General features: G+C 38.3%; 1 protein-coding gene across 1 annotated transcript in view; it reads left to right on the top strand.

Annotated features, from left to right (window-relative positions):
- Nucleotides 1–3,215: 3,215 nt before the first annotated feature.
- Nucleotides 3,216–27,448, top strand: part of rab2a (RAB2A, member RAS oncogene family) — a 30,174-nt gene continuing 5,941 nt past the window's right edge. Inside the window, exons 1-6 of the mRNA XM_067604912.1 lie at nucleotides 3,216–3,425; nucleotides 16,636–16,707; nucleotides 18,082–18,149; nucleotides 21,794–21,876; nucleotides 23,350–23,442; nucleotides 24,522–24,633. Coding sequence (XP_067461013.1) covers nucleotides 3,380–3,425; nucleotides 16,636–16,707; nucleotides 18,082–18,149; nucleotides 21,794–21,876; nucleotides 23,350–23,442; nucleotides 24,522–24,633 — 474 coding nt within the window. The 5' untranslated portion in view covers nucleotides 3,216–3,379. The remainder of the gene's footprint in view (nucleotides 3,426–16,635; nucleotides 16,708–18,081; nucleotides 18,150–21,793; nucleotides 21,877–23,349; nucleotides 23,443–24,521; nucleotides 24,634–27,448) is intronic.

The raw sequence follows: 27,448 nt of genomic DNA, 5'->3' as shown, positions 1-27,448 counted from the left end.
ACATACACTATACTTTCAATGAAAAAGGCACAAAACAAGAGTTGCGATAAGCATCACTTTACATGTAGAGTAACTAGACTTTATAGTTATATATTTATTACATTTTTCTCTTATGTGTATGAATAGTCAAACAATATTTTTTTTACTACTTTGAATTGTTCTATAACAATATTTTCAGTGATTATCATTAAAGATTTATACATTTTTATAGCCTCCTGTCATTTTTCATTGTTTGGGTTCCTGGCAGCGTTATACTTTGTTAAATTGACAAAATAATGAGATATAATTATATCGTGCTGAAAATAGAATACCATGAATGTGGGGTAAAGACAGTCTGCAGATATTAAACAATATGAACCTGGACTCCAGAGGGTTAATATCATACATTTTGAGACATATAATGAGTGTACATATATTTTTGTAGATGTTCTTATCCTACTCCAATGATACAGTAAAATAATAATAATAATAATAAGTTTATTCATAGAGCACTTTTCAAGCAATAAGTACAAAGTGCTTTCCAAGGTGAGGAAATTCAAAACATAAACAACATTAGGGTCAATTGCAAGAGGTGAAAAATGAAACATATGCATATACATACATACAAACATACATATAAATACATACTGTATATAAATATATGCATACACACACACACACACACAAACCAACAGCTCATGACCACAGAAGTGTAGTCTGTCAAAAAATGACATAGCCCACTGATACCACACAAACACACATGCACACACACACACAAACACACACACACACACACACACACACACACACACACACACACACACACACAAACACACACACACAGACAAACCTTTCACATCCAAAAAATGGCACTTTGCTCCTCTCTGCAGGACATGATGATCCATTACAGCTGAGTTGCAGGAGCAGCTACAAACTCGTCAACACGTCAAAGAACAGACAGCAGCAGAGCAAGTCTGTCTCAGTTCTCGTCAATAACATGAGTTTGGATCTAATAAAGAGTCACATTTATGATGTCTTTTTGGGCCTCCTCAGAGAGCCTTGGGTTTTTTCTGTTTTGCAGTTGTTCAAATCCAAAGAATCCAAAAAGCACCTTTGTTGGTTGAATGTGATTTTTCTGAAGAAACACTTACTTACACAGTTCTCTATGGGTTAAAGAGATTTACTTGTGTTTTGAGTTGTTGGATCTGCTGTACATCTACAGAAATCATTTCTTGTAATGTTAACTTTATTAAAAGTAAGCTTTTACTGAAGTTTGAAGAAAAATGGTTTGAAAATATCTTATCAAAGCCAAAATTAAGGACATTTGTATATATCAAACAAAAATTTGGCCCTGGTTCATAAGATGTATCTTGTTTATCTAGAAGCCAAAGATCTTTTGTTTCCAGTTGAGAGCTGGTTTTCTTCCAACAACTACTGAAGTTGAAATATTAAGGAGAAAATCTGACTGTGAGAATTGTGTGATTCAGGTCATGTGCAAAGTGAGTCCTTTTTTTGGTGCTTTATAAATTATGATGATTTAAGAGAGTCAATTCTCCATGAAATGAGTAAAAAAAATACCTGAAATATTCTTCAGATTATCAGAATTTGGAACGTCTGTTTTATTTTGATTTGTTTAAGTTTGCTAATGTTTCAAAAGCCTGAAAAATAAGGCAAGATGTTATTTTTCATTAGTATTTATTCTGATTTCTCCAATACTATACAGTAAATGTTTTTGTCAGTGATTTATGAATTTTGTTTATTTGTTTGATTTGTTGATTTTATTGTTAAATATGGTTATATGTATATATATATATATATATATATATATTTGTAGCTGTATTACAGGAACTTTGGCATTTCTGTTCAGGATGGAAGTCAGTTGTTGGTGTTAGTCAAGCTTTATGCCTTTCAAGAAAGCATTGTCTTCATTATTGAAGCTGTTTAGATGTGGGATCAATACATGTGATGGCTGGAAGGTGTCCAGTTTGTCCTCTCTTGTAACCATGGCAACTGACCAGAGAGGATGTAAGACCATCTTGCTGATGGAATTATCAGCAAGAGAAGCCGGTCCATGTTTCAGCCACCAACTCTGGTGGAATCATACCATATGTTAAGGCTTCAGTTATTTTGAGTGTGTCTAATCAATTTGTGTACCATCTGTTTTGTCCATATGTTTGGACTGTATTTTACTATATTATGAAATGACAGAAGTATGAAAATTGTGTGTGTGTGTGTGTGTGTGTGTGTGTGTGTGTGTGTGTGTGTGTGTGTGTGTGTGTGTGTGTGTAATGTTGTGTCATGATGGCAATCTTGTCTGTGAATAAACAAGCTGGTATGCTGTTTGCCGACCTTTTTTGCATATAGCCAACCAAAACAATTCACTTAAAGCTCTATTTGCATACACCATCACATGTTAACAATGACACTAACAGCTAAACAGCAATCTGTGACACCGTTTTGTTTTTTTAAAGTCCCCTTCCACTCAAAAATATGCTTTTCTTCTAGTTCCTATAGTTGAATGTTTGAGCATCTCTGTGTAGAATGATGTATGTGCAGAGTTTGATACTAGAAGGCCTTTATCACATTCATCTGCTGAAAGTGGAAAGTTTCTCTGTGCTCATTGAAAATAAAATATTAAGGGGTAGGCATGATTTGTAGCATCGCCACTAATTATGAGCCATATATTTGAGCAATATTCAATTTACACAGATGTGATGTGGAAACTTGAAGCCTCCAGTGCACAAACTCTGAGAATGGACTTTTCAGTGAAGCAGCAGACATCTTGTATCCAGCACTTAAACCTCTGAAATGATATATATTTGGATATTCATAGATTCTGGATTTTTTAATGAGAGATAAGGGGTAGATGTCATTTAGATGTCATGTCTGGAGGGCCTCTTTTATCATGAAAAATGATGACTTTTGCCATTTCAGTTCTGTCCATAGACTACAGTCTATGGCTCTGCCCATCAGATTTGAGTTGTGTGTAATGAACATTGCAGCCTCTAGGAGCTGCCAGAGTGACTTTTAGACTTTAGCTTTGTAACAGTTTTATAATTTCTTTGATATTTCCTGTCTACTACAATACACAAGTGATGTTGAATTCAAATGTGGAATTAGCTGTATGGCTTATGTATGAAAAAGGCCACACTTTATTTCAATAAAGGGCGGAGTGGAGACATCGTAACACATCTTAAGTTTCCGAGGAGACCGTGAAGACATCACGCTGTAGCGTGGCGAGGGCGGGTCGTGTGACGTAGAGCCGGGGCTCTGGCTGTTTATTGTTCCTTCCTCACAGCGCCGACACAGAAAAACAGGCTAACAAGCTGTCAGCTACCTTTTTCCTTCACGGTTCACGGTCGGTTTAACGAAGGGTGTCACAGTCGAGATAGCTGGGGCCATGGCGTACGCGTATCTCTTCAAATACATCATCATCGGAGACACGGGTAAGCTGCAGCAAGTGCTAGCGAAAGCTGCCAGTTAGCATTCAGCTAGCGAACTATTTCCGCAGTGTTGGATAGTCTCAATGACGTGGTCAAAGCAGAGATGCGAGGGGTGGGATGACAGCACCAAATCTACACTGTTTAACACACTGGGACAATATTTTAAAACACCCTGACAGTACCAAATAATGTCATGTCACATTAAGTACACACAGCACTTTGGCTTAGCAGATAACGTTATATGTTAGGCCTTTTGTCCGTTTGCGTCGAGGGTGGGGGGGTGTTAGCCACAGCTAGCTAGCATAGCAGTAGCTCTGTAACGAAAAAAAATAAAGCAAACAGCTGTCACGACACTAAATTAGCGGTGTATTACAGTGAGTTACTTGAAAAAGATAATCACAGTATCCATTTCCTTTTGTTGTGGATGCATAATCAAGTAACATAGTTTACATTAACTTAGTTTCTTCTTGTCAGAGAAGGCCAAAACGTCGAGCTAAAGCCTTCAATATTCCCCTGAAATGGCGTAACGTTAGAGCAGCTGATATTACTGATCAGTTTTCTGTTGAACGGATCGGACTCGTTGGCTTTCCTGTCCTGTAATTGTTATAATTTTTATTTTAGAAGATTGTGGGGGTTTCTGTCGTGTAACGTTAGCTCACTGTGTGGAAAACCAGTGGAGCAGTAGTTAATGTTGTCATCTGTTTACTGTTAGCTGGCTATCCTGGTGAGGGGCCTGCTCAGTTAGCCTGCAGGCTGGCAGCAGGTGCATTTGCAATTCTTCATTATTACAATGATGTAATACTAGCGTTAGTAAATCAGACAGGTTAACAGCATTTATCTAAGGTCGAATGAAATGTGATTATTTCGTACAGGGAGCCAAACCAAAGACTTGGGCCAAATGTATACAGTCAGGGCCCAAAAAGTGTTTCCACTTAAGAAAGCATCATTAAAATGATCATTAGACTTTTTTCGTACAGTTATTTGTTTACATTGTTAGGAGGACTAAAGTAAGAAACACATAATATAGTAGAAGGTATTGAGCATGTAGGGAATGATTCATAATATGCATATTTGTTTAATTCATTTTAGATGAGCACTGTGGTGACTGCATGTTTACTACAACGTCATTACAAAACAGGTTCATGTTTTGCCTGCTGTTGTTTATCTCTAGTAGCGAGTGTTGAAGAGAGCTGCAGCCAAGGTCCTGGCTCGATTACATGTTCCTACACCAGAAATACTCTTGAAGAAATACTGAGCACTGTACGCATCTACAGCAGGGTTTATTTTTCTAATTATGTCAAGCATGGTCCAGGCTTTTTTGGGAGTTCAAGGCATCCTCAGCAAAATGAGAGAATACAAACGATCATTGCTTTAACAAATTACAGTTTAATAATCAACAATTCCTAAACTAAACATCATCTGATAAAGATCTTATCAAATTTGAGAATTTTCAGAACTGCACATATGTACAATGTCTGTTGTGTATGTGTATGATTGCATGTTAACATATACATATATTCAGGGTGAAAGTAGGCGTTGTAACATATCACATAGATTGTTTTGATTGCAGAGCTTATGTGTCGTAGTCGTATTATTTTGTGCATCTCCAGTAGATATACACACTTTGACATTTTCTTTGCACAGGATGTTCGGGGGGGTCAGTGTGTGATCAGTTGTATTTCAACTGCTCTTAAACGTCATTGTGGGTTGCCAGAAAATCCTGAACCCTCCTCTCTTGTACTGAAGCTCTTCCACAAATAACAGCAGTAGCACAGAAGTCCTTTAAACAGGGCAGATATTACGTGGTACATTTTTCTCATGTTGACAACATGTTTACCTTTGACATCAAGTCCTATTATCTTTGTTGAAGTGGAAGAAAGGAAGAATAGAAGGACAGAAAGACAGAAATTTGTTGTTGACATAGAGCTGTTGGCTTTGACTAACTGTATAATAAAAACATGGTTTAGTTATAGTTTTAGCACTTAATCTTAATTTATTACAACTAATCCCACACAATCAGCACATCAATACACACTTGAAATATATTTGAAGGATAAATCTTGAAATGAAGCAAACCCAAGATAAAGAGTAACATTTTTTCACAGCACTAACACAATCTTTCCAGTTACAGTCCAGATCAGATAGTCAGTTCTTTTGAACTTTGAACAGTAAACCGTCCGTGTCTCAACAAATTAGATTTGAGATTTAGATTAAATTTAAAAAGAAACTAGAGGGACTTTTCCCAACTCCCACTTCCTAATTGTTAATAATCAAGCCACAAGGTCAGCAAAAGCTACAGCTTTAAAAAGGATGAGACCCAAAACTGCAAGCCTGCAAATATGTGAAGGAGACGTCAGTTTTGTTGGAGGATGTTTGCGAACACTGGATCATGTGATTTCTGTCAACAAAAAGATCAACTGGCTGTAATTGCACATGCATGAACACACAGATCATATTAGGCGGAAAATCAGCCTATAGAGTATTCGTATGTGCATTCTTTTGTGTCATGACTGTTGATAAGGAGTATTGGTTTTAATGATGGATTGTGTTTAGTGATATTATTTGTCTTACTGTTTGCTAATAGTATTATAAGCCTGAACAAGCAGTCAGTCAGGTTCTAATCCTTTAATTTGATGACTTAAGTGTGTTGGTTATTCCAAATACATCCTGACACAGGCATCGAATTTTAGATGGTAAGATAGAAAGAGGCACATAATTCGGAAGATATTTTTCCCAAAGGTTGGAACCAAATGGACACCAACCAAAGAGGCTGTTGAGGTTATTTATGCTGTGGTAACTAACAGTTTGTTAGTGTTTTGTATTTTTTACGTTAGTCTATAAAATGTTGAAAATAAACACAGTTGATCCTAACATATCCAGAGACCAAAGGTGGCATTTTACTGAGCATCTTTGAAGCTTTTTGGTATTTAACATTATAATTGACCACAGTGTTGATGCAAGTAGAAAAATTTGCATTGAACATTTTTGACTAATAGTTTAGCAATGCTATTAATACATATACTTAACACTTTACTAAAACATAATTGTTTCAGCATTGTCCTGCTGTATAATATTAGTATTGATAAATGGAATAAAATTTGCATGGACAGAACTAATGACAAAATAAAAAGACTTATATTTGTTAACAAGTAGCGTCTTACCACCTGTTCTTTAGAGGTGCAGGAGTGTTTTAAGGCTGTACAATTTGTTTTACATGATCAGATTATTTTTTGTTTGATTGATTTCAGTTTTTATAGATTTTTATTATGAGTTTGCTATAGTTTTGCAACCCTACATTATAATGTAATCTATCAGGTCCTTATCTTCCTTCAGACTAATGGAGATTCACTGGTTGTTACTTTGTACCAGATGTTATCTGTCCTTCATTATCAGAGGCTAGTCATGGCCTACAGTAATTTGACATGTTTCACTTGGGTGTGTCTGTTTGTACCCTGGTAACTGCCATGTTGAGTCATGATACACCAAAGCAAATAACTATATATCCCCAAATTACAAGACCAGTAGCTTTGTCCAGAAAACCTCTGGTGTCCACACTGGTCCAGCTGTATGGCAACCGATCTCCATTACAGAAACTAACTGTAAAGGCCTCAGTCTTCCCTCCATTGTCTTCCTGGCCACAGTTTGACCCTTACCTGTGCCAAACCACCTGTCAGACCCATGGTTTCTATGTAATATGCTGAGCAGTAGACTAAGTAGTTGGAAGTGCAGAGGAAAATATCATCGTTTGGCTCATCCAGTCAGTTTAGATCTGTGATAATCATGGCAAATACTTGTCAGGTTATTTAGCTGAACTTTTTAAAGGTTTAATGTACAGGTGACATTTTAGACAGGAAAAACTTGTGGACTAACACCTCTCTTTTCCTTGTTGGCAGTTTTCTGTTGTAAGTGTCTGCATTCAGACTTGTATTGGTATCTGGCATTCTTGTTATTCTAAGCTGTTACATACAGTTGAGCTCCCAGATGCCTCTCCTTAACCATTTCTTAACGTTACACTTTAAAACATAAAGTCAGCCAAATATTTTAGGAGGTCATTACACTGAACTGGTGACATGACCGGACAGTTATAACCCAAATTCCTTCTCATAAAATTGTTTTCTGTCACAGAAATTAAAATAGCAGACATGGTCAGAAAGTCAGAAAAACAACATATTAATCAAAATTAACATGTATTTACATTAAAGTTATGCAAAAGTGACTATAAAATATTTAGAAGTGAGTAGTTTTTTGAGACTTGTGATTTGTGCAAATCACTTTCATGAATCAGCCTCCAAATATAGTCTCTCATCGTCATATCCAGTGATTCATATGTTGTTTTTTCTGACTTAATGTGAATGAAAATGTGCAAATTGGCCTGTTTTCCCATTGGAAACAAGTACATTTTAAAATATCACTGTCCAAAGTTTGCAGGGAATAATAGCCATTTTCTATACTTTTTATGCATAAGCAATTATGAAATAACACTTACTACCCAGGAACAAAAAACGAGTTAAAATTAGTTAGTGTATTCCGTCATCCATTCAGTTTTGGAGGAGCAGCTCTGCAGTTTGACACAAGGACTGGCTCTGCTTTTTAATACAAGGCCGTAGCTGTAAGTTTTAGAAGTAAAGAGTTATTGATTGAACTGTCCAAGTTATTAGGAAAAAAAAGTTTTGAATTCTGTTTTAGGTTGGATTTTCTCTCAAGCCAATGGCCTCCAGCCAGCCTGTCCACAGATCTGGTTGGCAGAAAAACAGATTGACTCTGAAAAGAAAATTATAGTCTCTGTACATGTTGAAGCCTCCAAAAATAGACTGCGCTATGGAACACTGCCTGTAGGTCTGCACATTTCCAGAGACTTACCACTTTTTCGAGAGTTTTGACCCCGTTTTCTGAATTTTGATTTGTGATATGGATCACTGGTAACTCAGAAGTCTATGAGGGAACCAGAGTTCATTGGAAATTTTTACAAGAAATGTAAAGGTTAATATAAAACCAATACTTTAACTTCATTAAACTGAATATTCAACATTAAAACTATGCATGAGAAGACATGAGTAAACCCTCCATTCGGTCACTTTATAAAGATGGTCCTGGGTCAGTTGGACAGTGTCGGCTATATATCTGCCCTTATTAAACTTTTACAACAGGAGCCCTCGGGAGCCTACAATCCAGTGGAGGTTCGGTGAAAGAGAACATTACACATTTTTCAGACAGTGCTTCTAATGGACTGTTGCTATATTCAGTTTAATATCTCTGGCTAGCATCTGCTTACATAGTGCTACGCAGTGTATGTAGACATTCTTTATAAGAAGACATACATTCTGAGTTTCTCTTAAATCCGTTTTAATAGCGCCAATTCAAATAAAACTCAAACTACACTGTCCTATACACTGATAACGTATATCCACGCCAAGACTTCCTCTTCCATGTGGCGGTCAATGTCTACAGTCCAATTAGCAATTTGAGAGGCGAGGTTGGAGTTGAGAGACGACGTCTATGACCGGATTGTTTCACTAGTAGTCAGTTTACACTCAGTTAACATTTTAAAACCAAGTAAACATTGATACTTTTCGTAGGTGTTTTAGGTCCAGATGAACTGCCAGATAATCGAGAAATTTCCCCATCTCTACTGTTTACCTGCATGCAATCAAAGCACGTTCCTGTAGAAATTGCCAGAATGGAAACTGAAACCAGGACGCTTCCGATCCCAAAATCTTGTCCCGTTGCCTTCAGATTCTGCATTCATATAGATATCTGTTTATAGAGATTAATGATTCACAAATGGGTGTGTCTTGTGCCATGGCAAGTTGACAAGGCGTCTTCAGTTCTTGATTGAAATGAAGTCAATTTTTCACTACTTAATCCATTATAGCATTTCTTCCTCTCTTATGGAGGATGTAGCTACATTATCCAGTGTGTTAATCAGCAGTCTGAGTAATTGGTGGTTAGCTGAGCACAACTTTGGTATGGTAAGCTTGCGGTCATATGACCTGACTTACACAGATCAACTCTCCTAACTGCCTCACATACAAGGCGGTTTTCTGACTGCTGTATTTCAAACTGTAATTTTAGGGTCAACACGGTGTTACTGTGCATTTCAACAAGGCAACTTAGTTTTTACAATGTTACTAATGGCTTTTCCTGCCTGTCCAGTGCTTTGGATTGGCTCATACAACCATCTACAGACACAAGGGCTGGGCGATAAAACAATAACAATAATTATCTCTGTAAGTTTCCTCGGTAGAAATATAACAAATGTTCGATATAATTAAACTGAGAGGGAGTGAGAGAAGCATTTGCAGGAGCTATGCTGCTAACGACTGGGTTTCCATGGTGCCGAGCCACACTTCTAATTCACTGAGCCTCGCCTCCATCACAGCAAATAAACTACATTTATTATATGTACCGTTATCACTAAAGGAGGCAGAGGAATAGCTGAACATATGACACGCTGAGCAAGAGAGAGAAGCCATCGCTAACTGATAAGCTAGAGTAACTAGGAGATCTGAATAGTGCAATAAACAATTGCAGGATTAGTGAGAAAGTTGCTAAAAGCAGGAGAGAGCTATGAGTGCTTGAGCAGAACCAGTGTATGTTTAAATGTACAGAAGATAATTAGCCGCTGTAATGAAGAATATAGCAAAATTAACTGGGTGGAGAGCAGCAAAACGCTACCAGTGACAGAAAAGCCGGCAACCAGAAATGAGACAATACACTTAAGGCAGCACATCAGCACGTCAGGTCACAACTTCACATTGACTGATGTGCACCGACTATGAAATTTTCATCATTAAAACATTTTTGGCCATATCGCCCAGCCCTAACAGACACTGCTTGTCCAAAACTGACTGTCTGCTGGAAATGGTTGTTGATGTATTGATGTTTTTTTAAGACTATTGCCATGAGGTTTATTGTGTTTCATTATATCATTATATTGCATTGACATTCCCAGTGGCTAGAGAAAAACTGCAGTGCTCAAAGGCACCTCAATAGTACATATTCAGATTCCTCAGCTGGGATTGCAGCGCAATCTGCTGACCTTGCGAAGCTTCAGGTTACTGCTGTAAGCGAGCAGAGCAGCATCTCATTGGCCTGCTGAACACTCTGACACATCTGCAGTAAAAGCCATGTTGTTGTTGTTTAAAAATGTGAAATCACTGGTAACACCCTGCCAAAATGAGCCTGTTATTGATGCCTAATTCATTTAAGAGTCTTTCCAGCCTAAAAGACCATGTACATGGATTGTGTCACCAGCAGGTCAAAATTTACATTCGACCAATTCTTTGGTTTTTGACCAAATACCTGAAAAATTAATATTGCTGTTAGTATCAGCTGTTCAGTTCAGCTTATAACAAATGCCAGCATGCTAACAAACTAAACAGGTACCTGCACATTGTGAGCATATTAGTACGCTGACATTAGCATTTAGCTCAAAGCACAGCTGTGCCTAATTGCAACCTCAGAGTTGTTCGAAACAAGTATGGCTTATTTCTTTTATTGTGAAAATCAAAAGATAAATATTTCAACTAATTTTGTTTCTTTTCAAACGCAAAAGATGTGTTCTATGGATACCTATAACTTAAAGTTCCTTCCAGATGTGTATTAAAATTTATAAAAATAGGAAGAACAATAATGTGTGTCAGGTATTGTTTTTTCATAAAAAAAGTATAATTATACGTTAAAATCCTTTTAAAATGACATCTACTCCTTCTCCCTCATTTAAAATACCAGAATCTGAATATGCAAATATATTTCATTTCTAAAGTTTTCCTGCTGGACACAAGATGTCTCCTACTTCACTGTAAAGTTCATTCTCAGTGTTTGTGCACCCGAGGCTTCAAGTTTCCACATCACACTTGTGTAAGTTGAATATTAGACCAGGATGGGCTCCAAACTAGTGGTGATGTCACAAATCCTGCTCGTAGGCCCTTAAAATCAGATTTTCAATGAACACAGAGAAACTTTCCACTTTCAGCAGATGGATGTGAAAATACAGTAGCTTTCTAGTGTCAAACTCTGCTCATACATCATTCTGCACAGTGAGGCTCAAACATCCAACTGTAGGAATAAGAAGAAAAACACATTTATGAGTGGAGGGGGACTTTCAGTAGCAGACATGTGTGAAAAAGGCACCATGGATGGGATGAACGGAGAAAAGGCTCAGCCATGATCCAGCTACCCTTGAGAGAACCTGCACTTTTACTGGGTTAAGCTGAAGGAATTGTTGCTGTGACAACAGCTACAGTCAGCGTTCAAGAACAGAAAAATCCACCCTGATGTAAAATCATCAACATTCACATTAACCATGTTTCCTCTTATGAAGAACAAGGCTCTGCTTTATGTTTGAATAGTCTCACATTGCCAGAGCTATCTCCTTATAATACTTGCACTGGGCCTGTGCAGAATATTGTTCTTGCTTGTTTGAAGCTCTTAGACCATATCATTAAGGGCATGTCCAAACTGAACTAAGCTTACCTCTATTATTAAATATGTTGCTAGGGGGACAAAATGATGTTGAAAACATTTTACACATGGTTATCATTAGCATATACCTCCTCAGCCAGGTCCTCCACTTGCACTGGAGTGGAAGGAAGCAGCATGCAGTCGTTGGCTTGTCTCAACAATCTACATTAGGGGTGGGAATCACAGATGAACTCGATATAATACTATCACAATATTCTTCCCACATTAACAATATATCAGAACAAAGGCAATTCTGTGATACACGATATATCACAAAAAAATAATCTTCAATATATCATGATATCTGTAATGGAAGAAGAAAGAAAAAATATTTCAAAGAGCAGGAAATGGATAATGTACAGTATGTATTAACAGTACATTAGTTTCTGTAAATTCATCTATAAATGATACTGAGTTTTTGCACTTCTAGTTGGATGCTAATTTCATTTCATTGGCTTTGTACCCATACTCTGCATGATGGCAATAAAGTTGAATCTAATCTAATCTAATTACTTTCGCAGAAAAGAAATGCCACCAAGTATAAATATCACAACATTGATAACTGTAGCCTCAGTTTTTATAAAAACACAACACTGCTAACTGTAGCTTCAGTTTAAATAAATATCACAACAATGCTAACTGTAGCCTCAGTTTTTTATAAATATCGCAACACTGCTAACTGTAGCCTCAGTTTATATAAGTATTACAACAATGCTAACTGTAGCCTCGGTTTTTATAAATATCGCAACACTGCTAACTGTAACCTCAGTTTATATAAATATCACAACACTGCTAACTGTAGCCTCAGTTTTTATAAATATCACAACACTGCTAACTGTAGCCTCAGTTTATATAAATATTACAACAATGCTAACTGTAGCCTCAGTTTTTATAAATGTCACAACACTGCTAACTGTAGCCTCAGTTTTTATAAATATCGCAACACTGCTAACTGTAACCTCAGTTTATATAAATATCACAACACTGCTAACTGTAGCCTCAGTTTTTATAAATATCACAACACTGCTAACTGTAGCCTCAGTTTATATAAATATTACAACACTGCTAACTGTAGCCTCAGTTTTTATAAATATCACACCACTGCTAACTGTAGCCTCAGTTTATATAAATATCACAACACTGCTAACTGTAGCCTCAGTTTATATAAATATTACAACAATGCTAACTGTAGCCTCAGTTTATATAAATATCACAACACTGCTAACTGTAGCCTCAGTTTTTATAAATATCGCAACACTGCTAACTGTAGCCTCAGTTTATATAAATATTACAACAATGCTAACAGTAGCCTCAGTTTATATAAATATCACAACACTGCTAACTGTAGCTTCAGTTTTTATAAATATCGCAACACTGCTAACTGTAGCCTCAGTTTATATAAATATCACAACACTGCTAACTGTAGCTTCAGTTTTTATAAATATCGCAACACTGCTAACTGTAGCCTCAGTTTATATAAATATTACAACAATGCTAACAGTAGCCTCAGTTTATATAAATATCACAACACTGCTAACTGTAGCTTCAGTTTTTATAAATATCGCAACACTGCTAACTGTAGCCTCAGTTTATATAAATATTACAACAATGCTAACTGTAGCCTCAGTTTATATAAATATCACAACACTGCTAACTGTAGCTTCAGTTTTTATAAATATCGCAACACTGCTAACTGTAGCCTCAGTTTATATAAATATCACAACACTGCTAACTGTAGCCTCAGTTTTTATAAATATCGCAACACTGCTAACTGTAGCCTCAGTTTATATAAATATTACAACACTGCTAACTGTAGCCTCAGTTTTTATAAATATCGCAACACTGCTAACTGTAGCCTCAGTTTATATAAATATCACAACACTGCTAACTGTAGCCTCAGTTTATATAAATATCACAACACTGCTAACTGTAGCCTCAGTTTATATAAATATTACAACAATGCTAACTGTAGCCTCAGTTTATATAAATATCACAACACTGCTAACTGTAGCCTCAGTTTATATAAATATTACAACAATGCTAACTGTAGCCTCAGTTTTTATAAATATCACACCACTGCTAACTGTAGCCTCAGTTTATATAAATATCACAACACTGCTAACTGTAGCCTCAGTTTCAGTTTAATTGTGCTTCTAGTGACGGTCAAATCTCCAGTAGACTCTGTGTTTCCAGCATGGACACAGAGAATCTGACAGCAGCTGCTCATGGCTAGTTATTTTGCTTGCATTTCTTCTTTGTTGTCACCTACAATTGCCGTCCACCTGACCGTCACTAGTCCGTTCAGCGTCTCCATAAGGAGGTGGAGGGTAGTGGCACTCTGGTAGTGGCAAGTCAAAGTAGCTGAATCAATTCTGAGTGGTCCTATGTTTAAAAAAAAAAAACAAACAAAAAAAAAAACATCCCATCCCTAATCTACATCTATTGAGTCAGACTTTACCAGCCACTCAGTCACCTGGCTGACTTTTTTGTTTTTTATAGATTAGCAGGTCTTTCCACTTTTAAATTGCCTCTGCATAATAAGAGCCTCCAGGTATGATGACCTATTACCTGTAGGAAAGGCCTTGCACAGTAACATACTGCATTTTACTAATTATCACTATGATTGTAGCCGTTCTGACCACTGAAGGCGCTGCAGGCTAAGATTGTGGGCTGCCATGAACAGTTTGCTCATGCTCTCTACCACAGGTGCCATGCTGAAATAGGAAATTGTGTTATGTGAAAATTGTCTGTTGATTGTATTTTGACTAATTCAGCTAATATGAAAAATACAGCAAACAGAAGCTAAATTATTAATGTTTCCTTTGTGTTAGCTGTTGAGCCTGGTTAGCAGGAAAGGGTGTGTTATAAGCAGGTGTCTGTTGACTGCACACACAAGTGTGATGGAGATGACAATGACATGATTGTTACACCTCTATATAACTGCCCTCCTCGTGATCCCTCCATCCCTTATCATCATCATCACATAACCTCTGTCTAGCAACGCCACTGCCTGGCAATGGTAACCCTTGGAAACAGGGAGAAAGACCACATCCCCCTCTGTCACCTCCTTGAATCACTGTCAATTTCTGGCCATGTCATTAGCATCCTCCCCTCCCCTCCCCTTGTTCTCCTCCCTTCCCCTTGTTGACACTAGGAGGACTGTTCCCTCACACACACACACGTACTTGAAGTGTTCTTCCTCAAGCCATCTCACAGGGCAGTCAGTAGCAACGAGCGATAGGCTGAATTAATTGCTGGTGGATTTTTTATATATTTTTTTTATTTCATCATTCAATTAAAGCCTTTCTTTTTGGTGAAATGAATGCTTCAATTGATTTTTTTATGATCTTTTTTAAATCTAATTCAATACTCACATTGTAGGAGGTGGCTGACAAAGTCCACAGTCCCTGTATGCAAAAATGACTTCTTAAGTTCAGCCAAAGCTAATGTGTTATTATCCCCACACTGCAGCCCAGCAAGGAAACGCTGTCCAGGGAAGCAAAAAGAGCACATTTTGTACATGAAAACAGTAAAATCCACTTGGTTTTGATAACTCAGACTGCTAAAGCCTCATATTAGTTTTAGCTGAACTTTAAAATGCATAACAAGGACTGATTTCACTGGAATCATGCAAGGACAGCCAGTATGGATAAGAGAAATGATAAGAGCAACTAGAAACTCTTTAAATAGAGGCTACTATAGAGATCTGAGCCCATCCTGTAAGTGTGCAGCTACTTTCTAAAAAGCTTAATTCAGTGTGGTACATTCCCTTTAACCAAGTATTGAAACAAACATTTGATAATCACATTACAGTTACTGAACTGTTACTGGAAATGTTTTTTTCGGCTGCTCTGAATATAATTTCCCTGCATACACTGCCAAAGGATGAACAATAAGGTTGAAACAGGTTGAAGCAGAAACCTGTTTTGTGCGTTTCCAAAGCTTCTAAGTGTTTGTTTTATCAGCATGTGTTGAGGAAATAACAAGTCGCTACTGTTAGATCTAGTGGTTTCCGAGAAACTGTTGACTCTGACATACAGTGTTTCAACAAGATTATTTCATGATTCTGTTAAAGGCTTTGAAATTTAGTTTTGATATTATGATTAAATCTGCGAGGATCATTGTCCGACTTTATAATTCTGCTAGATCCTGTTTTGGACTGAAAAAGGAATCAAAGCAGCTCATTAAAAGTGAAAGAAATGAACGTTGACACCGCAATGTATGACTGTAATCTAATAAATCCATCTGAGTGTTTGTAGATCTGTGGCAGTCTGAAACATGCAGAACTGAAGTGTTAATAATGAGCAGATTCACCAGCGCCCTTTTGGAAGAACAACAGTGGCGTCACACATTTAAAGTAGCCAGCTGGTTAGTTAGCTCGCTATGCTAACTGAACTGACTGAAGCTAGGTTGGAGAAGAAGTGTGTACGCTCCCTGCTGGGGTTGTTTCCACTGGTTGATGACTGCAATATTCTCATATTAGATTTTAAAGATTTATATGCACACAACTTAATTATTGTTGTTCACTTGTAGCTTCCAGCCATGTACTTGTCTCTGTGTGGGAGTTCAGAGCTAGCAAATATAATTGATTTGATAACGATGTTGGTATGTGTGGTGTTTCATTCTCAGTACATGTGACACCATTGAAAATGATTCTGGAGCGTGTTCATGTGTATTTGTATGTATAACCATCAGTGAAGCATCCTGGCTATATTAAACCCCCTTTAATGCTGTGTTTTTTATTTTCCAGGTGTGGGGAAGTCATGTCTATTACTACAGTTCACAGACAAGAGGTTTCAGCCAGTTCACGACCTCACCATCGGTAAGAGAGCCCGTACTACACATTCAGCACTAAAGCATCACCATTACTAGAAAATACATTCATTTAAAATCTTATGAAAGACTAATCATTTTAGATACAGAGGCCTTTAGGTTGAAAGCAGTAACTGTTAATGTTTATCAGCTCTACAAAATCAGTACAGCTGGAGCTAATTAAAAGTAATAAGCTGTCCAGCTATAATCTACTGATATGTGAACCTTAATCGCAGCTAAAGATAATGTTAAATCAGATCAGCAGTTCAGATCCCCACAGTCTTGTTGACACTTAGATCAAATCACATTTAACTGAGTCTACCACTCCAAGAGCCAACTCTCCTACAGCTTTCAAATTGCATGTGGATCTACTTACATGGATGGATGACTTGTTTAATTTGTACTTTGTAAAGTAACCTCATCAGGCAGACCATACCCATTACAACAGTACATTTGGGATCCCCTAAACTAATGAGATAACTTGTTTGTACCTGTGTGTGTGTGTGAAAACACTGAGCTGGATGGTACAGATTAGTTTCTCCAGTTTACCTCATACTGTAGACATAAATGAATAAATGTAATAGGATTACAGTATAAAGCTTGAAATTCATACAAGATATATATCAGTCGGTCCACTTCACTTCATTTCAGTCACACTGAATATCTCAGTGTTTGACAGATAGCCATAAAATGTACTAGATATTCTGGATATTGCTAGAATGTTTTTCTGATTTTTTTCCTCAAGTCCAAGTGAAATATCTCAGCCTTTACTTGATGGATTGGCACCAAATTCTGTACAGATATTCATGGTTCCCAGACAGTGTATTCTGACAACTTTGGTGATTCTCTGACTCTTTGTTTTGAACCACCATGATATGAAAAGTTAATTTGTCTTAAAGCTTTGTCTTAAACATCATGGGGTAAAGAGTTTATTTAGAAAGACGTAAGAAGTCAGGGCTCCAATTAATGCCTTTCATGCAGGATACAGAATCAGCACCAGACACCAACTAAATGCTGGTAGAATATGCAAGTAGCTGGTAGATTTGCTTCACTCACCAGCCAAAAAAACAATGGTTATCTATTGATTGTCTGGTAAAATTTGAACATTCACTAGACATTTGGCTCAAAAAGTTAATTTTGCACCCTGTTTCCATGTGAGATGAGCCAATAGATATAATCAGCATATTTCAAAATATGATACCAGTTCCCTCCAGTGCACTTTGGCCAAATGGGCATCAGTTAGTTTCCATTTCCTACCAGCTGATTACACGCAATAATAAAGTTGACAGAACTTTGTTAGATGAATAATTAGATAATGCTATATTAATCCCACACTGACTCACTTTGGATTCTCTCATTCTTTTGTGTGTGTGTGTGTGTGTAGGTGTGGAGTTCGGAGCGAGGATGATCACTATAGATGGCAAACAGATCAAACTGCAGATCTGGGATACGGTAATATATCTATTATGTAAATTTTAACATGTGCCTCTGTAAAAAGACCTGGGGAAAAAAGTACCACCCAAAGGGCCCTAAATGTATTGAGGTCTGGGCATGCATGCATCAGAAGTCTTACACTAAAAAACAGTTGTTTTTTGTAGTTTTCAAATTAGACAAAAATCAAAGTTATGTGAAATAGGGTCTTTAATGTAGCCACTCAAGTATTGACTGTATTTGAAAAGTTTGTTCAGATTAGTGAGGCTAAGTTAACCAGTGTTGCCAATTTGGCGACTTTCAAGACCCCTTTAGGTACCTTTTTTCAAAAAGCGTAGTGATTTTTAAATAAATAAATAAATAAAAAATCTAGCAACTTTTTGGGCAGACCTTAACGTCTCTCCTTGGAGGGAGTTGCCAGTATTTCTCAGTGAATAAGCGCTAATGTCTCTGGACTGTGAGTGGGACAATACAGCAGCACATTCAGTTGACCAATCATCAACCAGGCAGAGACATGAATGAGACATGAATGTGCGCACCTAATGACCAATCACTGATCCACATTGTTTGACCAGTCCTTTGTTTTTATTCTAAATTATTTAGCTGTTTATTTTCTATTCATGATACTTATGTTCCACAGTCTAGCCTGCATTAAATAGTTTTTGGATATTTGAGGTAGATTTAGATGTCTACTGATTAAACAACAGCAGCATTAAAAACAATAGCTAATGACATAGCTAGTTGTTGTCTTCATTTTCTACATAAACGTTTTAATGTCTTGTGCGGTATCTACAGTATGTAGCTATGTTATGATGCCATAGACATGCATATTGGAGCATGACGACATCTAGCGACTTGTCGAGCAGTATTTACATTCCACTGAAAACAGTTGGCAACACTGAAGTGAACTGACCAGAAAATGTCTTAACAGGCAAATGTGATAAAAGCAGGTCCAGTTCTTCAAAACTTAAAGGGACATACTGTGCTTTTTCTGGTTTTCTGTTATTTTTATACAGTTATGATATCAGACATCTTTGTTAAACATAGTCAAAGTTTTAAAAGCTGAGGTTAATATTGGTAGAAATACTCCCTTCAAGTCAAAAGTCAGGGCGTTAACCTGCTCTGAAGGCTTCATTTGTGAGGTTTTTTCTACCTTGCCAACAAGCTGACATCGGGTAGTCATGCATGCCTATAAACAGCTATCTGTTCCATAGCCTTGGTTGCTAAGGTTGTTGCTAAGGTTCTTCCATGTGTTGTTTGCGTTGTCCACGCTCATATTTCAGATCGGATTTAAACCTGAACACACCCGGATGTATTTGAGAAGTTGACATTACGGGTAAATAAGGAGGAAAAAGTAGTGAAATCCGTCTACCATAGTTTGTTTCATGGTTTGTTGACATAGACTCCTCAGCAGTTGGAAGTCGGCCATGACGCAGCTTCAGAAGGCTGACCAATCAGAAAAGAGTGGGCTCCTCAGGAGGGGTGCTTAAAGAGATTGGAGCTAAAACTACCTGTATCAGACAGAAGCTGAACTGAGGTGCTGTGTAAAGGCTGGTATAAAATAGATACGTTTTTTGAACTATAAATAATGCAAAGATATTCCAGTTGAGCCCCAGATTAAAAATATAAACCTGGAGATGCGCATAATACATTCTCTTTTAAAGATGCTTTAGAGCCTGTCTTCCTATCTCCCTCAGCCTAGGAATCACACACCCATCCTTTATGACAGCAATACCTGACTCACAATTTAAGCACTCCCCATGACTTGTAATATAAAGATTTGAGCTTGACAATAATACATGTCATTACATGCTCTGATGCTCTGAAACAGCAGATCTGGAATAAATCAAAGAGTTAAGAGTTGGATTATAAAAACATAGAGCCATATTATACATAAATGTTTCACTTATTTTGCCAACATTGTCATATGCTGTTCAGAAAAAATTGTTTTCCTGTTTTAGGATTTATTAAAGAGAGTTAAAGCTTTAGACAAATCCCTCAAAAAAAACAACAACATGCAAATGTTTTAATAAAGGCTTAGCTGAATGATTACAACTTTAAACCTTTTGTTAAGCTAGTTATTTCTTCTTGCATCTATCCTTGACCTCATGACATTTTCCATGTAGGTCAAGCAAGAGTGGTGAGGAAAGGTAAAAAAGATGAAATGTCTTGGCTGTTGGGGATTGGTCCTGTAGGAGGGACTGGGTGTCCTGTACATGCAGTTAAGCATTTGACCAGCAGGTGGAGCCAGAGCTCCATGAAAAATGCTGGATGAGAGGCTTGTTGAGAGGAGAAGGCCCAAAACAGTGATGTCAGTCCTGTTTGTCAAGACTCAGACTGCTGCAGGCTTCCTCTCCTAACAGCTAGTAAATTACCTTCACCTGGCTGTCCAGGTGTCATATAATCCCAAAATGAAAACCAGTACGGCTCAGTGACTATTAGTTGCTCATTGGACTTACACCATACACCACCAGCACCAAAGGGCTACAGAAACCAGTCGAATAGTTTGTATAGGCTGCACATGCTGTATGAATAGGTGTGTGTGTGTGCGCGTGTGTGTTTCTGCACACACAAGCTTGTAGGCCAGATGGCAGACAGACACAGCGTTCTCTCTCTTTCACCCTTATTTATCATTTATTCACTAATAGCATTACCGGCTGGTTGACTGCTCCCTGAGTGACTGGCTGACGGTTTGAGTGACCAGCTTACTGTTTGTTTGCCTCACTGGCTGGCTGACTAGTTGTCTGACTCAGTGACTGACTGCTTCATTGACCAGCAGACCTGCTCCCTGGGTGACAAACTGGCTGCCTGCATCTCTGACTTGCCGAATGATTCACTGACTGACTGTGTTTCTGCCTGCCTCTCTGACTGACTGGTTGTCTGGTTTTTCAGATGAGGTCAGAGCAGTGCAGGGCCGCAGCTGCTAGGATAGAGTGCTGTTTTGTTTTCTACTCCGACCCGGACGAAACACAGACAACATTGTTACTGTACATGGGACAGAGACAGAGGATGAATAGATGTGGCGGGGAGGGGGCTGGTAAGAACGCTAGATGGTGAAAGGAGTGATGGAAAGAGGGGAGGCCCAGGGATTCACAGGGAAAGAATGAAAAGATGAGTGATGCAAGGAAGAGAGGGTGAAGGTGAGACAGTAAGGGGAGGGAACCAACAAGGTGATCTGGTACACCATCATATGACATAAATGCTACAAGTTTGATCTATTCAAGCTAATGTGACCTTCCATATTGTTCATAAATAGGGGAAACTAGGAGGTTAGATACACGAGCAGAGAGAAAGAAAGGGATTGTGACAGATGGAGAAAGAAAGAGAGGACTCCATTGTATCCAATTACAGGCACTGCTCTGTCCTGTTCTCTCCCCAGCTGACCGAAAAGCTGGAGCTGGACTCTGCTAGAGAATCAGGACCGGAAGAGAACATATACATATATAGGGACTAGACCGCATGAATACAACTCATAGATAACCAGGACTGGTGGGAGGATGTAGTGTAGGTCTGAAAGATCAGGCTGCAGCAGGAAAACCAAAGGATCAGCAGTTTTGTGTGTGTGTGTGTGTGTGTGTGTGTGTGTGTGTGTGTGTGTGTGTGTGGTCATTTCAATTATTCAAAATTCAATTTCTCTTTATTAATATATGTATGTGTTTCTCCAGGCTGGTCAGGAGTCATTCCGGTCCATCACCAGGTCTTACTACAGAGGAGCAGCAGGAGCACTGCTAGTCTATGACATCACAAGGTAATACAGCCAATCAGACCAACCTCTATACGGTTCATAGTTAGACTGCGTTCAAGACGGCTGTGAAGTATGACATTAGAATGAGAAGCCTAAAAAATCATTGTTAGCTTCCTCTTCTAGCTATTAGCGTGACGACTTGGAGTGTTAAGTGATCCACATATAGCAGCAGCAAAGAAATGTACAAATTCGAGGGGGTCAAAGATACGAAATCCAGGAAGTGAAGTGTTAAAATCATAAGGGTTCGATAAACTGAAACCAACTGAAAAACATCTGCACCAGCGGTTTAAGCCTTGCGCTCTTGCTCAGCATTCTGTCCAGTCAACACCGTGGTTCAGAGCAAAATATATTGACAACTAATGGCCAGATTGACAGGAAATTTGTTATTGATGATCATGGTCCCCGGAGGTTCTTTCTTAATGATTATCATGACCTTCTGACCTTCTGTCCAGCATTACCTTTAGGTCAAATTTCCCCTCGACCAGCTTCCTCTGTGTTGAAAACAAATGGCGTGATGTTCTCTAGAGGGAGAATCCTTCTGGTCTTAGTTATGACCTTATCTGCAGATGCAGTCAGTTGACAAGCCACCATGGAGTTGATTTTAGTATCGTGGGGACATTACAACCTGGCTTTGGACATTATGCCTTGAGCTAGAACAAGAGGCCGGTGCTAATTCTTATCAACTGAAAACTTCCCTGATCTGCAATAACATTGTGTTAACTGTGACAATAGTTCTTGATATCAGTAGCTTACAGCCAACAGTGCTGCTTTTTCTCTAATTGACATGTTATTTTTTTAACGCCCTGGAGGTATGTTTACGTCCCTGCACAGTTGTTCATTCAGTTGTTTTGCATTAGTTAAGACCCTGTTGATTGGATTATATATTGAATAATATAAAAATCCAAATTTAACTGTTCTGGTGGTCCAACCATGAACCTTTTGTTGCATGTCTTTCCTCTCTACAGAATGATGTTGACTCTCCAATAAAATAAAATGACAAAAATATACTTAAAGCAAAGAAAATTCAACTCAACTGTGATATGTGAAGGTCTGATCACCCAAACTGCCTACAAACATAGTCACATCCACATTTGTCAATATTAAAAACATTCAAAAGAATTGTCTTTGAGGATTATACACTTTAAGCAAATTACAGGAGTGGAAGCATGGTTTTCTGTTTTAATTTACCCTCAGCTCATTCAAGTAAAAACAGCTGCTAGGCCATTCATAGTAACAAGCCTGCCAAGTTTGACTTCTGCAAGAAGAGATGTTTTTGTCAGTTTAAATGGTTGTAAATGTCGCAAGAGGAAGTGCTAAGGACACCATGTAACATTTTACAAGTGAAAGTACAATGTGACATTACTGTGTTTACTGTAATGTTCTTTGATGGAACATGTGACAGGTGCTTTATCTCTGAAGTTTTCTGTTTTATCAATATGCCACTTTGATAAACTTCATGCATTTTGTTTTAAACAGAAGGGACACCTTCAACCACTTGACGACCTGGTTAGAGGACGCTCGCCAACATTCCAACTCCAATATGGTCATCATGCTCATTGGCAACAAGAGGTAAAGTCCTTTTTGCTGCAAGATACATTACACAATGATGGCTGGACTGCACTAATTCAAGTTCAATCTGTATTTAAAGGACCAGTGTGTAGAATTTAGCGGCATCTAGCGGAACAGACTTGGCAGAAATGGAATATAATATTCATAAGTATGTTTTAATTAGTGTATAATCATATGAAATGTCACAATTTTGCAAGTTTCACGGCCACTGTAGGTTCTCCCACATTCTTGGAAGAGGAGGGTGAGGGGAGGAGTATTCAGTTGGTTGCAATCTGCAACCTCACTGCCAGATGCCACTTAACTCTACACACTGGTCCTTTAAATGAGGAACTGACTTCTGCAACAACCATCTGCTGGTTATTCACAAAACTTTTGGCTCACTTTGTACCTGAGGTTATGTAACGTAACATTGTGTAAGATAAGGTTATGTCAAAAGACAGAATTGCAGACACCAAACAGAAACTAATTCTACATTGCTAAATACATGATCCTGTTGAATATAAATGAGGAAGTTAACTCCTGCAACAAACCTCAGCTGGTTGTTGACAAAACTGATGGCTATACCTGAAGTTACATAATAGTGTTACGTAAGAAAAATGATGCAAGTTATGTTAAAAGAAGTGTGGCTGTTGATACAAATATATAGTAAAATTATTATTGAAAATGATCCATATCAGCACTGCCAGGCTGACTAATACACATGTATAAGAGTTCAGGTAGACTTGGTTAAGTAAATAAGAAACATAAGGATTAAGTGAGGCTGTTAGCCAGCTGGCAGCAGATGGTGTGGCTCAATAAAAGACGTTTTTTAGTCAAAATAACAAAGGCTGAGTCATCTTTATCAGCTATTAGTGATATTTTATCATGGACAGAAGATCCTGTTTTTATACATTAAAGCAAACTGATAAATTATATAAGAATTTCAGAGGCCCTGCAGATTTAAAATCAAATCAAATATCAGTATTCACGCTGTACACAATGTACTATATTGTACCATCTTTCTGCTGTTGGCTGACAGGTTATTTCCTCATTTAAAATGTGTTATGTCATTGCGTCAATGTGTGTGTGTGTGTGTTTAGTGACCTGGAGTCGCGGAGAGAGGTGAAGAAAGAGGAAGGTGAAGCATTTGCCAGAGAACACGGCCTCATATTCATGGAGACCTCAGCCAAGACTGCCTCTAATGTAGAGGAGGTAAACACACACACACACACACACAGACACAGACACAGACACACACACACACACACACACACACACACGCACGCACGCACACAAGAATCTTCAACATTGGTACCTACATACCAGCTACGTACAGAAGGTGGCAGATAGTTTGGTGTTAACATGTAGGATAATAAGAGAAAATTACATAAAGATGATTAATGAAACCGAAAGGTCAACACTACTGCTAACAGCTTCCCCCCACATATAAATCTTTTCTTGTAAGAAGGGCCACAACAGGATTTCACACATATCGTGTGCTATTTCACAGATATCAGTGTGGCCTGTTGATATCCGCGGCTGAAGTTAGTTCTCTATTTGTTTTGAACACAATGCAAGCATGAGTATCTGTCACTGAAGACTGTAATAAATCTTATGACTATATCATGATTTATATCAGGATGTGTTTCTAGTCACTAAGCCTTCTGCAGGCTGTGATGGTGTTTGTTTAGCAGTGACGGCAGCAGTTGTAATTGTAGTAAGAGAAAGATAATTTGATATATACAGCACATTTTAAACACTGTGTGCTTTACATTAAAATGCATATAGCAATAAGTAAATAAGGTACAAGACAAATGCAATAATAACAACAGATGCAAAAACATCCACCCCACAGATATAAACCTCACAAAAGACACACACACATACAGTAACAACTTACTTTTTGATGTTTAGAAAAGTCTAATTAGACAACATATTTTATTAATAATATTTCTAAAAGTTAAAGGTCATGAAAGTAGAATTTAATTGCTACATTTTCTCTTTAATTTCATTAGACCATAAATCATTTGATTAAAAGAAAGGTTTTGATAAACATCCTGTTTCAGTCATTATAACTCAGCACGTACACTGGTGTTTGTTTTTCTCTAAAGTACATTTGCCAATGTGTCAGTTACAGTCTCAACCTATGACGCCTCAGTGATCTGCATCATTCTCCTCTTGCGAAGAGTCTTAGATAACTGTCGGATGTTTATTTCAGAAGTGGCCTAAATGTTAGCAGAGCTGGTTTTTAGCCCCTTCCTCCAGAGGTCATGAGTCCAAACTCACTAAGCAAAACCTGAACCTTTTACCAACCAAAAAAGTATTGGAAATGATCTGATTTTATTTATTTATTTTCAATTTAAATGTCCTTGCATGATGGTGTAAATGCTGCTTCAAAGCCTTACACACCCTGCCAAGAATATCATTTTATTGAAATTTCATTTTGGTTTTGCCAGAAACAGACAATTTTTAAAATACACGTCGCCCAAAACAAGAGCAGAATCAGCAGAACAGAATTACAGAATGTGTGACTGTCGATATGAAACTTCTCCTCAAGTTTTAACAACTTGAGGAGAAGAAACAGAAACAACACAGAAGACATGACCTCTGTGTCCTCATTGGTACTCAGGGCCCTGCCCTCCTCATCACCACCATCTCTGTCACCATGCTAACTGAATGATTAACTGACGACGGTGCACACTAGCATCAGCTAGTTCACAACAGTGGTGTTAATAGAAATCAGACAAGTGAGTCTTGACCAGTTAGTCAGTGCACATTAAAAGATGAACACCACAGCTGTCAGACAGAGTTAGAACGATCACAATGAAACCAAGCTTGTAGGTTATTTGTTTAAACCAGATCTATTATAGTGTGAGGTTTTCTGACTTCCTGTTGACTTCACTGTTTAGCACTGTGGTACTGTGGATGACCATGTTTCAGCTTCACACATTAGCACTGTGAACCACAATGAGCACACTTCTCCACCCCTCGCAGAGACACACCCCTGGTGTTGTTGCGTGTAATGAATGCATGGCGCTGTCCTCGGGGACCCCTTTCTCACTTATCCAATCACATAAATAATCCCATCCTACACAGCGCAGCATGCCAGCCCTGGGCACCGCAGAGAGAGAGAGAGAGATTGTGTGTGTGTGTGTGTGTGTGTGTGTGTGTGTGTGTGTGTGTGTGTGTGTTTGTGTGTGTTTACATTGATTTTTTTTTTTCCTACCCTGACTTGCCTGGCCTATATCATGCAAACACACACACACCCACACCGCTGTCGAGTAGCGCTCTCTCTTGGGTTAAAATGAGGGGGGATGGGTGTGCGTGTGTGTGTGTGTGTGTGTGTGTGTGTGGTATGATTAATTTGTCTCATTAGTGTCCTCTGAATCCTCCTGATACCTCTCTCCTCCCTTCCCTTCATCTCTCCTCGCTCCATCCCTCCTCATCCCTCGACGTCCATCATTTGCTCTTTACATCCCGCCCCCCCCCCCTCCATCCTCCATCACCTCCTCCCACTCTCCATCCTTTCCCTCTTCCCCTTCGTCCAGCGTGTCCCCTTCACGTCTTCCTCCCCTCCTCCCTCTTCTCCATCATCTTCCTTTCTCTCTTCAGCAGTATATCAACCAGTTATAGTTCATACATATTCATAACCTCCACCCTGCCTCCCCTCAGCGACACCCGGCAGCCAATCAGTGCGCCGGGTTTGTCGTCAGGGTCTGTGGGTGGACACCGGGGCTGAAGGGATGGTCCTTAGAGAGAGAGGAGAGATTCCTGTAAGCATCTTCTCATCTTCCCATCATTTCTTCTTTCCTCACACCCTTCCTTCCTCCAGATCCATCGCCTCTACTATTCCTGCTTGTTTCTTTAGTCCTCTGTCTTCTTTCATGTCCTCTGCTCTTCTGTCTTCTTGTCTAGTTTTTCTCTTATCTAATTTTTTTTTTTACTTTTTACTAAATCTCTTTCCATTTTTTTGCTGCTTTTTTCCTCAAATCTTTTCTCTACGCTCTCTTTTTCCTTAGTTTTCTGT

The sequence above is a fragment of the Thunnus thynnus genome, chromosome 12 (genome assembly GCF_963924715.1).
Source record: "Thunnus thynnus chromosome 12, fThuThy2.1, whole genome shotgun sequence".
NCBI classification, from domain to species: domain Eukaryota; kingdom Metazoa; phylum Chordata; class Actinopteri; order Scombriformes; family Scombridae; genus Thunnus; species Thunnus thynnus.
This window is presented reverse-complemented; position numbering and strand designations above follow the sequence as displayed.